The 16242-nt window shown below is 36.6% G+C and overlaps 1 protein-coding gene across 2 annotated transcripts in view; it reads left to right on the forward strand.

Annotated features, from left to right (window-relative positions):
- Window positions 1-2386: 2386 nt before the first annotated feature.
- The window catches only part of Mmrn1 (multimerin 1), a 52026-nt gene continuing 38170 nt past the window's right edge, over window positions 2387-16242 (forward strand). Inside the window, exons 1-2 of one of the 2 annotated variants that reach the window (XM_052173838.1) lie at window positions 2387-3198; window positions 14927-15046. In XM_052173838.1, coding sequence (XP_052029798.1) covers window positions 2597-3198; window positions 14927-15046 — 722 coding nt within the window. In that variant the 5' untranslated portion in view covers window positions 2387-2596. The remainder of the gene's footprint in view (window positions 3199-14926; window positions 15047-16242) is intronic. The other variant, XM_052173837.1, reaches the window with a different exon arrangement.

Raw genomic sequence — 16242 nt, forward strand, 5'->3', positions numbered from 1 at the left:
TCTGTCTCTCTCTTTCTCTTTCCCTATCTCCTCTCTGCCTCCTTCCTCTTTTCCATGTCCCCTTCTCCTTACCTTCCTTCTCTCTTTCCTCTCCCTTCCCTTTTCCCTCTATTCCTCCCTATCCCTCCTTCCCTCTCTGCTTCCTTCTCCGTTTGCCCCTTGCTTCTATCCTATCCTCCTTCCCTCCCTCCTTTTCTCCCTTTTTCTCTTTACCTCCCTCTCTATCCCTCCCTCATTTGGATTTCTTTTTTATGGTATCCCCAAGAAATAATATAATGAATTTTCTTCAGCCCAGGAGGTTTATTTTTCTTAATTTTTTAATGCCTACTAATAAGTCTCAGAAAGTAGAACTTGAGGTTAGGCCTTTGATGGTTTCTGTAGTATTTAATGAATAAGGACTGATCCGTACACCAGCAAGGCACACTCAGGAGAGTGACCAAACATCAGGGCTTAGCGGATCAATAATTACATGCTAGACCTTTAGTCTATTGATCACAAAGTCATTTGTAAGCCTAAATGAAGACAAGCACAAATGTCATATGGGTCAATATCTCAGAAGAGTCTAAATGTTCACTGCTCATTACCACCCAATCTGATTACCATTTGTTAGCTAGTTGGTATCTTGTATAGATCCAGAGAAGGAGCTCTTTGCCACCAACACTCATTCACTGTGGCTAGGATCAGGTGGTCTTCTTAAATCACAGGAGCAAACAAATACAGAAAATGGAAGAAAACAGCAGGATGATACTCTGCGTTTCAAACATTTGGAAGTGTCTGTTCATCTGTTTCTGCAGATTCTTGGATCATGACATTAAATTGTGCTTTAACTAGAAATGCTTTCCTAGAGGTATTCTGAGTTACTGCCCTTCTACTAACTCAGTCTGCTTCTTCCTGTCCTAAGCAAGGTTCCTATCAAGTCTGATTATTATGACTGAAAACCAAGTTCATAGGGTAAACTTTTGCTGTTTGGGAGATCTTTTGCTTCTAGGGTCCACACTGGAAACAGTTTCTGGATTATTCTGTTTTGAAGTCCATGTCAGAGCCAGACCTGCTAGTTCTTGCATTTGATTGAAATCACACCCCCATCTTACACTTTTAAGGTAGTCAACAATGCCAACATATAAATCAATGGCAAAAATGGAGGCTGGAAAAATGTACTCAGACAGGTATTTGGTAAATGAGAGAAAATTATGCTTTCTTTCAAATGCTAGTGTCCAGTGCCCATATAAGAATAATAACAAGTAGGCAGCAGATTTCCAGTTTACCATTCTTAAACACACACACACACACACATATATATATATGTATAGATATCTATACATATATCTATATATATATATATTCTATGATCAACATCATAACAAACCACACATAAAGTGATACTGGATCTCATCTTCCTTTAGAATTTTAGTACCTAAGAGGAAGTCCCTCCAATGGAGTTGGAGTATCATATATGATTGAATGAATTAATGTGTGAGTGAGAAAGACTGTGACAATGTCAGTTTGTTTAGTATCTGTTAGGGTTTTCTCCCATATCCCTAACACCTAAGTTCTTTTGGAGACTTGTGGAAAAATGAATTCATATTTTATAAAGTGTGTCTCCTAGAAAACAACCTTAGAAAATATTTTCTGTTACCTACAACTCACCTGCTCTTGGTTTATAGCAACAGTGTAGCATTAACTATGATCCTATTTAAATGACTACCTTGTTTCTTCTTTGATTTCTCAATGGCAAAGTCCTGATTATACACTGTCATTCACATATCAGAGCTAAAAAGCACTGACAAACTGATAATAATATAAGTATATTATTATGTATAACTATATGTTATTATATATTATATAAATACCACTATTTGTGTCACTGATAAAAAACTTTTTAAGATCAAAACTTTAAATTAATTTTTGTATGGCTTTATGGTTTCAATTTTTAGACTTCTTGTTTTTAATTATTACTGACATTAACTTTAAGTAATAATCCAACCAAGACATATTTTTAAAATATATTCTTCCAGTGGTTTAGGAAGGACCACAACAGTCCTAATTGTGTGTGTGTCTGTGTGTGTGTGTGTATATGTGAGAGTGTGTGTGTGTGTGTGTGTACATGCAAGTGCGTATGCGCATTGAACAATGTGGCTTTCTGGGTGTGGCACAATGGGAAGAAAATCGTGACAAAAATCTTTTTTTGATTTCCTCATGCAGTAGAACAAAACACTAAACGCTAAAGAAATTCCACTCTGCACTGCCAATGGGAAGTTTCCTTCTAAGGGCGGAGACAGATGAGCACAGCTGGGAAAGGGAAAGTTGCTTCATGGTCTCTCCTGGCTTTTCCTGCTGATAATTGTCCATGTTTCCTCCTTTCCCCTCAGCTTCTCGGAGGTCCTTCACCACATCTATTGATCCATCCTAGGAGGGTCACAGATCGCAGAGCAACCACAGAAACAGGAAAACGAACTTCCTGAGTACACTGCAAACACAGAAACCTGTTTCCTCTGTACACATCAAATTGTCACAAACCAATTTTAAACCATTCAGTAAGAGAGTGGCCATCAGAAAGGCAGATAGAACTTCGTCTCTCGATTGCACATGAATTTTTATGCCTAAATTTACTGCCATGCAGGGACTGAAGTTTCTTGTCCTGCTTTCTGTTCTATGGGGCAGGGTCTTTGGCCTTACCAACACTCAGCATTCATGGACTGTACCTGAGGAAGAAGACTCCTCACTGACTCCGATCTCTGCTTCAGCTTCTGTAAGTGAAATATTGAGCCTCCAAGAACTCTCGGCCACTCAGAACCCCTCCACTAAGGACTCTGTCATTCCTGAGAGACCTTCTGAAGATACTCTCCTACAATCAACACCGCAGTCCGCTGAGACAAGCACCCTTTCTGAGGGGAGGAGAAGCCAAAGCCTCACACCCCTAGAGAAGACGGGTACAGCAGTGGTATCCCTGCCTCTCTCTCTCCAGGATAAACACAGCATCAAGCCCAGCCCAGGAGCAGGGACGCTCATGCTTGCTAATGCCACGTTGAAATTCCTTCAGAGTTTTTCCAGAAAGTCCAATCAACAAGCAGTCTCCCCTAAGTTGGCTGGAGACACGGGAAATAGGTCTGCAAGGGAAACACACCTCAGGAGAAGTGACAACAGTGGAAATCAAAGACCCAGCTATCAAAAACCCAGTTTTGAAACAACTAGAGGGAAGTAAGAAACATTCTGTTCATGTTCTGTCTCTGACTATGCTGTCTAAGTGAGTGAATGCTGCATGTCTCTCAAGCTCATAGAGTTGTTCAAGGTTCATAGATACAGCAGGTCTTAAAATCGCAGTCAGAACCTTAGGGAAGAGATGGGAAAAGGACAAAGGGGTGAAATCTCTTCACTTTTCCATTTGTTGTTGCTCAGGATGAGGAGCAAAGGGGCGCCAGCAAGGCACTGCGAACCACACCCACATGCCACTATGAAAGGCTGGCATGAAATTCTAAGAGAACTTAGATGCCCGTGGCTCATAGAACAGGTGATGAGGAAATCATATTGCAGTTATCCCAGAGAGTCACACTTGTCAGGAGCATGATGAATCATAAAACCTGCTTTTCAGCTTGATTTAAGGTGATAGCAGTTTGCATAGTTGTTTAAGTGAGATTTGTAAGAAAAGTCTCAAATGGATGTAAAAACAAAATGCAAAAAAAAATGCATACCTAAGCAAAGGAAGGTTTTACTGCCAAATGATTTACTCATCTGTGTATTTAGAGGTATAAGCCAACCTGTACATAATTTTACCAGTGGTGAAATAGCTTCAAGTTAGACATTATACCAATAATACAATAAAATTTAACTTACAAATTGTAGTTCACACCTAGCATGAGGAGCAGGAGGTGAGGAAGTTAGTCATCACAGCTGAGGGTCTGAGTTTCATTAAGTCACATCTGTTTATTGATAGAATTTCAAGTTCATAAGACATTAGTTATACAGATAAGTATGATTTTAGCTAGAGATTCACTTAGAATCTGGAATAATCCAGTTTAACTGAAACAAATGCTCCCTACCAGTCATGCTTGTCTTGGGTGAGTAGATGTTCTATATAGCAGCTAAATATAAGCATCCTACTTAGTAAGAAGTTCCCAATTAAATAAAAATGACAAATTGTATCTATTGAAAATCTTTCTAAATTGCTTTCATGCATCATTTCTACCCACCATGTTTTATTGGCGTCTGTAATTCAATTTACTTTAATTGCAAAAGAACTCCTGAGCATTTATAGGAAATGATCATGAGCTTTTCATATGCCTGCAATTAGGAGAGTTTTTTTAATAGGATAGGAAGCAAATAAAGCAAATAAAAAGACAATTTAACTAAAGAACCACTTAAATAAGTGAGTCTCATTGTATCATAATTAAAATTACTATTTAACCATTCTATGAATAAATATTGGACTTGACATTTAATTGGCATTAGACTTTGAACTAACACTTGTTATTTTGTCTAAGACTCTTGCACTCAACACTTGGGAATTTTTGTTATTTGAATGTTATTTATGAGTGACCAATCACATGCTTGGCACTCTGCCAAGACACACAAAGAATTTATTGTCCTACCTGTATGTATTTGCATTTAATATAAAAAGCAAGTGTCAATATACCTATTGAATTTCCCAAAATTCAGTATTTGTTTCAAGGAAACCATATATGAAATATAAACAGTTGAACAGCAGTTTACCCTCTGGATTCCCCAATGAGAATAATTAAAATGTTTCTATAGTAAAGTAACAATTGATTTAGAGATCCTCTTGTTTGCTGTCCTAGAGAGCCTGTATTTCTCTTTTAGTAATCGTCTCTACTAAGTGTAAGTGACTCTACTCACTTGGTCATCCAAATGACAGTTCTCTCTCTCTCTCTCTCTCTCTCTCTCTCTCTCTCTCTCTCTCTCTCTCTCTCTCTCTCTCTCTGTAAGAAAATCCAAAAAAGACTTGGGTTGAAAAAACCTTTTTTTTCATTTGATTAATAGTGATAACAGCAAACACTTATATGACACGTGTGTGTGTGTGTGTGTGTGTGTGTGTGTGTGCTTGACCCAGTTAGTCATCACATGTAATAGTACATAACAAGGGAACATTCTTTCATGGTATCTTTTTGGAGAAGTTAAATAATCAACAATTTAGTTACTATATCTCAGAGCATGAGCTGGCTTCAGAGGCTTGGCAGCCACTGTACTAGGGCTCTCCCTGAGCAGGAGAAAAGCCACCATCTTAACTGGGAGCACAGAGCAAGTGTATCATTCTTTGTGAATCTCCAAGGGCTCTTGGCTGCCTCCAGGATGTATTTCAGATTCCTTACCCAGTTACTCACTCAACCTTGCAGTGTCCCCATACTCATCTTCTACTACTTTCAGCCTGTCCAAATGTTGGTTCTTTGCTGTATCTTCCTTTCCTCTCTTTGTTCAAATATCTTTGTCTTTTCTGGATATCTATTTTTTCTACACCCAGTGGTAGCCTTCTGGGCTATTAGGCAGCCCCTCTAATGGCCACTGTGGTTCTCAGTCTTCTATCACTGTACTTACAACAGAGAATTTATTTATTTATTTATTTATTTATTTATTTATGTTTGTTTGTTTGTTTGTTTGCTGGTTTGAGTCAGGGTCTCTCTGTGTAGTCCTAGCTGTCCTCGAAGTCAATATGTAGATCAGGCTGGCCTTGAACTCACAGAAATCCATCTACCTCTGACTCTGAGTGCTAGGATTAAAGGCATGCATCACTACTATCCAGCTCAAAGAAAGATTCTCACAAAGAACTCATGATCTCTTTGCATGTGGGAGCCACTTTGAGTGTTATTTAAATCTGTTATGTGATATCCATGATAAAAACCACACTGTGCTTTGCTCTGGGTGATCTGGGCTATGTAGGAAAGTGGAAAAGAGAACACAAAATATGAAGGCTCATGTGTGAGTAGAACGATTTCCAAAAGTATTTCTCAGTGAGAATGAACACTGAGAACACGATACCTTTATCACTCTGTCGTGTTTGCAATTGAATCGTAATTCTTAGTGAAAAGGAATACTTGCATCTATGATAGGTTCATTTCTCCAAGGTGGATTATTTGCATCTTACTTGGTTCTCTGTTAGCACTCTGGGGGCTGTCAGCTACATCAGATCTGTGGTTTCCTGTCTGGCAGAAGGGGTGTTTGCAAATGACCGAGCACATTAAAATAGGCACCACAAGATGAAATTAGAACTGGGGCATTTCTATGTAGGACACACATTTGCTGGACACCAACATGTCCTCAACATTGTGATTGTGCTAAAACTTAATGACCAAAAATTCCTCCATGTTGCACCCAGGGCACATGGTGACAGGCGGGAGGAGGAGATCTATTCCATTGAGATGCCCCTTGTCTAATGGAACATATGTGTTGTTAACATGTGAAGCAAAAGAGAGGAAATTGGAGTAAATGAGCTAACCATCCTGAATGGGGTCAGGAATCCTTGACTGTTGATAAGAGATGGAATGAGATGTACAGGCAGTTTAACTTCACCTCCACTCCCACCCACTGCACGCTAGAATCCCAATTGCAGCCATCTTAGTAAATGCATTTCACTCCCTCAAGTTTATTTAACTTTGATAATGGACTTTTTTCCTTCAATCTTATCAAATTAAATCCTTGTAAAATACTGTATAAGATGTAAAGAATACTTGTCTTCCTAATTTCTCATGACTGTAAAGATATTTTGAATATTAGCCTTGTCCTGAGAGCTACCCTCTGTCATTTGAATGAAGCCCAAGTGGCGGTGGCAGCCTTCTGTATTTGTTTTCTAGAAATTATTGATTCAGAACACAGAATCAATTATAGGTTCATGATCAATTCAGACATGCAAAGGAGATTATTCCGCTTTGCAAAATTCCAGAGACATCATTACACTAAAGAAAGTGTTCATCTTGTACACATACAGATGTTCCCATTATGTTACTGTCAGTGAAAACAAAGACTGGAGTGTTTTCTGCATTTTAATATCTCCATTAGTTATGGACTTTTATTACTTTTCTATTTCTTTCCACGGTTAGTATAAATGTACACATTTAAAGTTCTAGAATTAGACAAGGGCACCCTCAGACTGGATAATTAAATAGGAACCTTCTGTATCCCACACCTTTTGCTTTTCTAATTATAAAGCTATAAGTTAAAAAATATGTTATTTAGGAAGACATACTGAAAGAGCCAGGAAGGACTAGTCAGTTAAGCAGAAAACCAGACCTCACATGTCAGCCCTGCACTGTCTGCTGCCTTGGAAAGCCTGACCCCTGCTGGACCAGAAAATATCTGCGCCATTCTGTTGAGGTGGCAATCTAAAGAAACAGAATAAAAGAAAATTAAAGTTTGGTAAATTTTAAAATGTCACATCACAGTATGACCACAAGTGTGTGTGTGTGTGTGTGTGTGTGTGTCCCTTGTATTATTAACTGTAAACCCATGCTTTTCCCATGCCTTTTGTTCATACTATGTGAATTTCTTTGAATCTTCTCATTAATGAGTAGTAAACAAAATGGCATTTCACTCCCTCAAGTTTATTTAACTTTGATAATGGACTTTTTTCCTTCAATCTTATCAAATTAAATCCTTCTAAAATACTGTATAAGATGTAAAGAATACTTGTCTTCCTAATTTCTCATGACTGTAAAGATATTTTGAATATTAGCCTTGTCCTGAGAGCTACCCTCTGTCATTTGAATGAAGCCCAAGTGGTGGTGGCAGCCTTCTGTATTTGTTTTCTAGAAATTATTGATTCAGAACACAGAATCGATTATAGCTAAGAAGGATTTATCAGGTCATTATAAGGGAGTCATGGCTATTTACATATAATATATGCAGTATATATATATATATATAAAACCACAAAGCCATTTCCTTATAGTCCTCAGCAATGTGTCCCAAATATGTTAGTGTCATAATCCTGTGACACACATCACAATGTTAAGCTTTCTGTGCAGAAAGCAGCTACATCAAACAGATACATTAGTACACAACAGGCTTTAGAATTAAACATTTTTAAAAAATATTCTTCTGTGTTTGTTAAGACTTCTTTTATGGAATAAAATATGATATATTTTAGAGTGAGTTTTCTGGGTGCTGGGAACATGTGCAACCTATAGCCTTGGGTGCCACTAATATCCATTTGGTCTATTTTCTCACTCTCACTTTGAATTTTCTTTTCTGGTTTTCAGTCAGGATGACTTACCTAAGAATGAAAAATGTCTTGCCCTATATTATAGAAATTTCCCAATATGGTTATGTTCTTTTCTTGAGGATTCCCAGTTTCAGTCTCTTGGAAGTTTTCTAGAACTCTTGGTTTATTTCATTGGTTCACTCACTCTTTGCTGACATGTAAACAGCATTTTCTCCATGTTGTCTCCTGCCTGTGATGCACCATCTTCTTCATCTCATTGACTGTGATGCTTTCTGTGGTGTTTAGGTCTTTTTTATCTTGTTTTCCTCCTTTGTTCTCTTTTTTATTGCAAAAGAAAGTAAAAGCATTTATGATAAAATTAAAGATTTACATGGAAAATATTTCAGATAAACACGTTAAAATTGACAATTTTCATGGAAAAATAAAGAGTAAAGTAGTTGACATGTAAAACATTGCTAAATTAATTGAAATATGGAATAGAAACATTTTATGATAGAAATGAATATTTACGTAGAAAATATTTCTGATAAAATTGTAGAAAAATGTGTTAGAATTGAAGATTATCATGGAAAATTTTATAGAGATATAATAATGGTAGGCATAAAAGTATTTCTGCATTGATTGAAAGTAGAATTATAAACACTTTCAGGTAAAATTGAAGATTTACAAGGAAAATATTTCTGACAAAATTCAAGAAATTTGTAGAAAAACACATTAAATTGACTATATCATGGAAAATATACAGATAAAATGGTAGGCATAGAGATAATTCTAAGCTGATTGAAGGTGGAATTATAAACATTTTCAGATAAAATTGAAGATTTACATGGAAAATATTTCTGATATAATTCAAGAAATATATAGAAAAACACATCAAAACTGACTATTTTGTGGAAAACTTTACGTATAAAATGGTAGCTATTGAAGGTGGAATTAGAACCGTTTGTGATAAAATCAAACATTTACATTGAAGACATTTCCAATAAAAATAGAGGAAATATAAAGACATTAAAATTGAAGATTATCATGAAAAATAATGCAGATAAAATGGTAGACATAAAAAACATTACTAAATTAATTAAAGAGGGAATTACAAACATTTTCTGATAAAATTGAAGATTTACATGAGAAATATTTCATTAGTCTATGTCTTTTTATTGGGGAGTTAAGTCCATTTTTGTTAAGAGATATTAAGGAATAGTGATTGTTGCTTCCTGTTATTTTTGATGTTATTTTTATGTTTGTGTGGGTATCTTCTTTTGGGTTTGTTGGAAGATTACTTTCTTGCTTTTTCTAGGGTTTAGTTTTCCACCTTGTGTTGGTATTTTCCATCAATTATCCTTTGTAGGGCTGGATTTGTGGACAGACACTATGTAAATTTGGTTTTATCATGGAATATCTTGCTTTCTCCATCTATGATGCTTGAGAGTTTTGCTGGGTATAGTAGCTGGGCTGGCATTTGTGTTCTCTTAGGGTCTGTATGAGGTCTGCCCAGGATCTTCTAGCTTTCATTGTCTCTAGTGAGAAGTCTGGTATAATTCTCACAGGTCTGCCTTTCTAAATTACTTGCTCTTTTTCCCTTACTGCTTTTAATATTCTTTCTTTGTTTAGTGAATTTGGTGTTTTGATTATTATATACTGGGAGGACTTTCTGTTCTGGTCCAGTCTGTTTGGAGTTCTGAAGGCTTCTTGTATGTTCATGGGCATCTCTTTCTCTAGGTTAGGGAAGTTTTCTTCTACAATTTTGTTGAAGATATTTACTGGGCCTTTAAGACATAAATCCTCACTCTTGTCTATAACTATAATCCTTAGGTTTGGTCTTCTCATTGTGTCCTGGGGTTCCTGGATATTTTGGTTTACTAGCTTTATGCATTTTGCACAAAGCCCTCATTTTCTTTGACTGTAGAGTCAATGTTTTCTATGGTATCTTCAGCACCTGAAGTTCTTTCTTCTATCTCTTGTATTCTGTTGTTTATGCTTGCATCTATAAGTCCTGAATTCTTTCCAAGGTTTTCTATCTCCAGAGATGTCTCACTTTGTGATTTCTTGATTGTTTCTACTTCCTCATTTAGATCCTGGATGGTTTTGTTCAGTTCCTTCACTTGATTGTTTGCGTTTTCCTTTATTTCTTTAAGGGATTTTTGTGCTTCCTCTTTAATGGCTTTTACCTCTTGACTGATGTTCTCCTGTATTTGCTTTTCTTTTTCTTTTTTCTTTTCTTTATTTTTGGATTTGGTTTTTTCAAGACAGGGTTTCTCTCTATAGCCCTGGCTGTCCTAGAACTCACTCTGTAGACCAGGCTGGCCTTGAACTCAGAAATCTGTCTACCTCTGCCTCACAGAGTGCTGGGATTACAGGTGTGCACCACCACTGACTGGCATCCTGTATTTCTTTAAGGGAGTTATTTAAGTCTTTCTTGAAGCCCTCTATCAGCATCACAAGATACGATTTTAAATCCAACTCTTGCTTTTCCAGGTGTGTTGTAGTATCTGGGACTTGCTGTGGTGGGAGAACTGGGGTCTGATGTTGTCATGTGGCCTTGGTTTCTGTTGGTTCTTGTGCTTGCCTTTCACCATCTGGTTATCTCTGGTGCTAGTTGGTATTATTGTCTCTGGCTGGAGTTTGTTTCTCCTGTGGGCCTATAAGCCTGTGTCATTACTCTTCTGATCTCAAAAGTGAAAGCACTGCTGGGAGCTCTCTCTCTCCTGGTGTTATGCCCTGTGTGCTCCTAGTTGGTCCCCTCCAGAGAGAAGGTGGAGATCTCACCTCTATGCTCAGAAGTAAAAGCACTGCTGGGAGATCACTCTCTTCTGGTGTGCTGTGCACAGAAGGCTGTGGAGTCTCCTGACTCCCTCTTGCAAATGGTGGCAGGAAGACTTCCATCCCAGCTGCTTCACTGATCTTATACCCTGTGCGCTCCTAGCTGGTCCCCTCCAGAGAGAAGGTGGAGATCTCATGTCTATGCTCAAAAGTGAAAGCGCTGCTAGGAGATCACTCTTTCCTGGCCGGCTGTGCACAGAAGGCTCTGGAGTCTCCCAACTCTCTGGTGCCAATGGCAGCAGGAAGACTTCCATCCCAGCTGATCCATTGATCTTATGCCCTGTGTGCTGTGTTTAGGTCTTATAAGTTTATTTTATTTTTATAATTAAAATGTAACTATTATATTATTCTCTTTTCATTTCTTCCTCCAACATCTCCCATATTATATCCTACAATTTGCTCTCAAATTATTGGGCTTTTTTTTTCTTTATTTTTGTTGCATATATATGTATATGTATATATATTTATGTTTCTAAATGTACACTGTAAGTTCATTTAGTGTTTCTTATATGTATACATTTTTAGAGCTGACTACTTGGCATTTAAACAATTAAGATCCTCCCTAGAGAAGAAAATTCCTCCGTCCCAGAAGTTGTTAATTGCCCATAACTCTTCATCCCCATGATATTCCCCATTCATGTTGCCATGTCAACTGGTCTTGTCATGTTTGTGTCTTTAGATTTTTTTCAACATAGCTTCCAAGTCATAGCTAGAAGACACATGGATTTCCAAATGCATCTCAATATGGAATGTCAGGAAAGAAAGGTTATTCAATCAATGAAGTCCCCTGATCCTGAGTACCATTGTCAGGGAGAGCATTGTCTTGATTTACTGTAGGGGTTCTCTGGTTTACATGACTACAAGTAGTCATCTCTAGGGCTAGGAGCTTCCCTACCACACTTTCAATTCAAGCCAAATGACTGAACAAGGAAGCTGGGGATGTAAAAACAGCATAATCAGCATGACATTCATCTAAATTCCAAGATCTTGCATACCTGAACTTGGTACTTCTGAGACTGTTGTCCTTATTTCTTATAGACATGTTACTGTGTGGTCATAATCAGGGGTACCCTAACTGCTCTGTCCATTCTGACACACAAGATGAATGGGCATGGCTTGGACATGATGTCATTACTTAGTGGAAAGTTTTCTAAAGGTAGCCTTTTTGCTTCCTCCTTGAATGACTGAGTTTTCAAAATATATTGTAGAAAGCATTGTAGACTATTTTGACTATATTTTATTACACACTAGGTGGTTAGTTTTTAAGTTGAAGTAGAATCCCTGTCTCACTCCATTTTCTTGGATTCAGAAAACTAACATTTTTCTCATGACCAAATATGTCTGCTTTTCCCTTGAGGAAATCTTTTACCTACTCACTTGTAAAGTATAAAGAATCAACACTAGCCTTTCTCATGACCCATTGCTGGCCAGCAGCAGTGTCACTGCTCTTAGAAAGAAATCAGGTGCTGTGCCAGAGTGAAAGATTCTGCATGAAAACTTCAAAGTGATCACTCTCCAAAACTACAGTCAGTCGTCAGTCAGGGAAGGCCCAAAGGGAGTCTAGTTCATCTAATGAGCTCTTGCTCACCATTTAGCCATACTTAGTTTTGCATTTTAAGCCTCTATTTTTGAATAATTTGGTTTAAAATTTATTCTTAATGTGAAATGAAATTTAAAGAGTTTATTTCTCCAGTAGCAAAAACCTGATTGTAAGTCAGGTAAGGAGAACTTTTTCGGTGAATCTTTCTGGATCTCCATTGCATCAGAGATGTCTGCTGCTAACTGTCTATTTCTCATCCTTCACCGTTTTGGGCATGCGACTGTCTCCCTGTTTAGAATTTTAAAAGCACTGTGAAAGCCATGCTTTGGTTTCAAATCAAAGAAACTCTCAAGCATGTAGAGGTGGTGGCACTATTTTGATGAGACCAGTCTATTACTCTGTCATACAAACACTCACATAAAAATTGTATTGCTTTTCTTTCAAATTGGCCATCTGAAGTTTTCAGATCATCATGGGATTTTTCAAAAGTATAGTTATTTCTTTTTAAAATCCCTTTACTGTGTTCTTCTTAACTTTAACTAAATCCTTACTTTTTTGTTGTTTGCTTTTTATTGTCCTTTTTAAATCTAAGTATCTTATGGAACTTCACATATTAGCTTCTATATTTATATTTTTTCTACTTTTATGGGAACTTTACATGGACCACTGCTGAAATGAAGAGTAAGTGAACTAATGTTATTACTTTTCTTTCTATCCGTCAATTTCTGGAATTTGATGAGAAGTACTTAAGTCAGGCTTGACTGTGGATTTACCCTCTAGGAATTCACTCAGCATCTTAGACATTCTTTGAAAAAAATTAAATTTCGAAACTATCTTTCTTTTCATTAAATGTTTATTCTATCCTCATCTTTCTCCCTCTCAACTTCTTCAGGAACTCAGGTTATGTAATCATATAAAGTGTTCACATCTGCATTCCTGGTCTTTAAATCTGCTCTGTGCCGAAGTTCTTATGGCTCATCCAGTTCATTGGACTTATGTTGTTAATGTCCAGCATGCTGGTATGCACTCTGTTTGGGGTTGACTGCACAGGCTGTGTTGATATTTAATTAAATATTAATCGATTTTAATTACTGCTTCTAATTCCAGCCATGGAATATCTGATTTAACTTTTTCAACTTACTGGAGTTTTGCCTCATGTATCATCCCTGATTTTTAAGTGTTATTCTGGTTTTACTGACTTGACGTTGTGTTCAATACTCAATACTGTTATTCTCTCATCCAGGCTCTGTTGTCAGACTCTGGAGAGCCTTCTGTTGACTTTCATTTTTCCATTTCTGCCATGTCTCTCATCGTATGAATTATCCACACATAAACTATTTCTATCAAGAATGTAATTTTTATTCATTCTGAAGGTGGTCTCCCTTTGCAGACATACCTCCTGAGCTGCAATTTGAAAACTCCCCCCAGAAAAATATTAGGCCTTACACTGGGTTCATGTCACATACAAAGAAGGACAGCTGTATAGTCCACTATACAATATCCAGAAACACATTTTTATAGATACACATATACCATATAATACATATTTTATAAATACAAATATATCATCTGAGACTCTGTTGTCTCAGAGACAAAATTATGCAATTACCTTATAGAAAAATCTGGTTTAAGACTTCATAGAAAGCTTATGTTTTACTTTTTAAGTGTCTGCTACTATACAGAATTATGACGTGCTTACATTGGGCTTTGTCATGGATTCGTACGACCAATTGATTTTCCTTTGCATAGAATCTTAGACTTCTTCTGTTTGTTTATTTTGAGGCACAATTTTCTTATTGTTTGCTACTTCAAATAGGATCAATTTAAATTTGCTGATGGTACATAGAAGTGTAAGTGTTTTCTACTTAGTGGAATATTAAACCTTTGCCACATATTGTGAAAATATATAATGAGCTTAATTATATTGCTCAATTCTTAATTTTTATCTAGAATAGTTTTCATATTTGTAACCATTATTTTCTATCATTAGAAAATAATATACTTTTATCTTATCTATGTATATTTCCATCATTTGTTACATATTTCTGTCTTCCTATGCATGATTCAATTTTTGACTTATATTTTATTACATATTACCCAAGGTAATAGACATAGAAACTGAGTCTTTGTTCTCAGTATGAACACTTAAATTGGATATAAGAGCAGTCTTTGATTTTTGTCTTAAAATATTAAAATGCAGGCTCTAATTTAGTTCTGATTATTTTCATCATGTATTTCTTAAAGTCTTTTTGGGTAAGTCAATGAATGTGCATTTTCTTTTCTGCATGGATAGCAAATATTTATGTATCAGTCAAAGTAGTAAAAGTCTAAGAAAATAATTTTTTAGAAAAATAGTACTAACAATGAGTTTTTTCTACCACTAATGATTGCTCCCTCAGGAACTGGTGTGCTCATGTACATACCAGGTTATCTCCAACAGTGATTCTGGACACGCATGGCTCTTATGTACCAAATGGGAGAGGATCCTGTGGCTGGTCCAGTGGACTCTGTTCCCGAAGGTATACAATGTTTGCTGAAAATATACACTGTGCATTTAAACTGGAAATACATAGGTATAGTAATCCCAGACACTGCATAGATTAGATACATGACCTTTTGTAAATTAAGGTGTGGCTATTACTAATAATAAGATTTATGTTGTTTGTATTTGCTTTAAGACTCATATGAGGTAACACATTCATATTCTTACCTGGCTGCCTAGTACTCCAGTATTTAGGGCATGTTGACTCTCTGCTATGAACCTTCCATTCTATAGTCACTCTATCAACAGTTGTGTAACCTATTCAACAACCCTGAGCTTAGATTCTCATGAAATACATAAATAATTTAAAATATTTAGTAATGATTTTTTGTTCAAGATAAGAAATCCATATAGAACTTGGATTGTATTTTAAATATAGAAGGCCCTTACCTGTGATTGTGCATGAAAAAGCAGCTTAGTGAGCATGTTGATCATCACATATATGAACACACTATATATTATTTTATATTTACATTATATATACATTTACAATTTTCATAAATTGTATGGCTGAGCTCGTGATAAATTCTCTGAATCCATATAGTGATTGTAGCCTGACGAGAGATGTTCATAAAGAGCATGCAATAAAAACTAGCACTGCTATTCAAGCCCTGAGACTGATGATGCACAAATTATCATACAAATAACTCAGGAAATGAGTCTGATGCAGCAGCAATCCGGAACAATGCACAGTAAGGATACATAAAATCCAGGTGTTTCTGAGTCTCTTGAGGACTGGGATTCATGGTCCAGAGAACTAAATAGCATCTTAGGGATTTGTGAGAGCTAAGCTGTGGCCCTGCTTTCAGCTGTTTTTCCCTTTGTGACAATATTCCTGACAAAGAAGTCACAAAGAACATATTGTTAAATCTTTGGTAAATGAAAATATTACCACAGTAACTGTTGCAGTATTGTTCTCCAAGAGAGGTGAGTTCCTCTCTTGCTCATTACTCTTTTCTAAATCCAACCACTTTATCTTTGTTCCTTTCTGGTCTCTGACCATCTCAGTGGGTCTTTCCATTCATTCATGATTTCAGTATTTATGTAATAGTTGTCTGTTTTTCCTTTGTTATATAAACATTACATGCAACAGACATTCAATTTGGCAGAGTGGGAGCACTGACCTTCAAGCATGATTCAGCCAAGTTATAAGTACTAGAGTCAACCCCACAA

The sequence above is a fragment of the Apodemus sylvaticus genome, chromosome 2 (assembly GCF_947179515.1).
Source record: "Apodemus sylvaticus chromosome 2, mApoSyl1.1, whole genome shotgun sequence".
Classification (NCBI taxonomy): Eukaryota; Metazoa; Chordata; class Mammalia; order Rodentia; family Muridae; genus Apodemus; species Apodemus sylvaticus.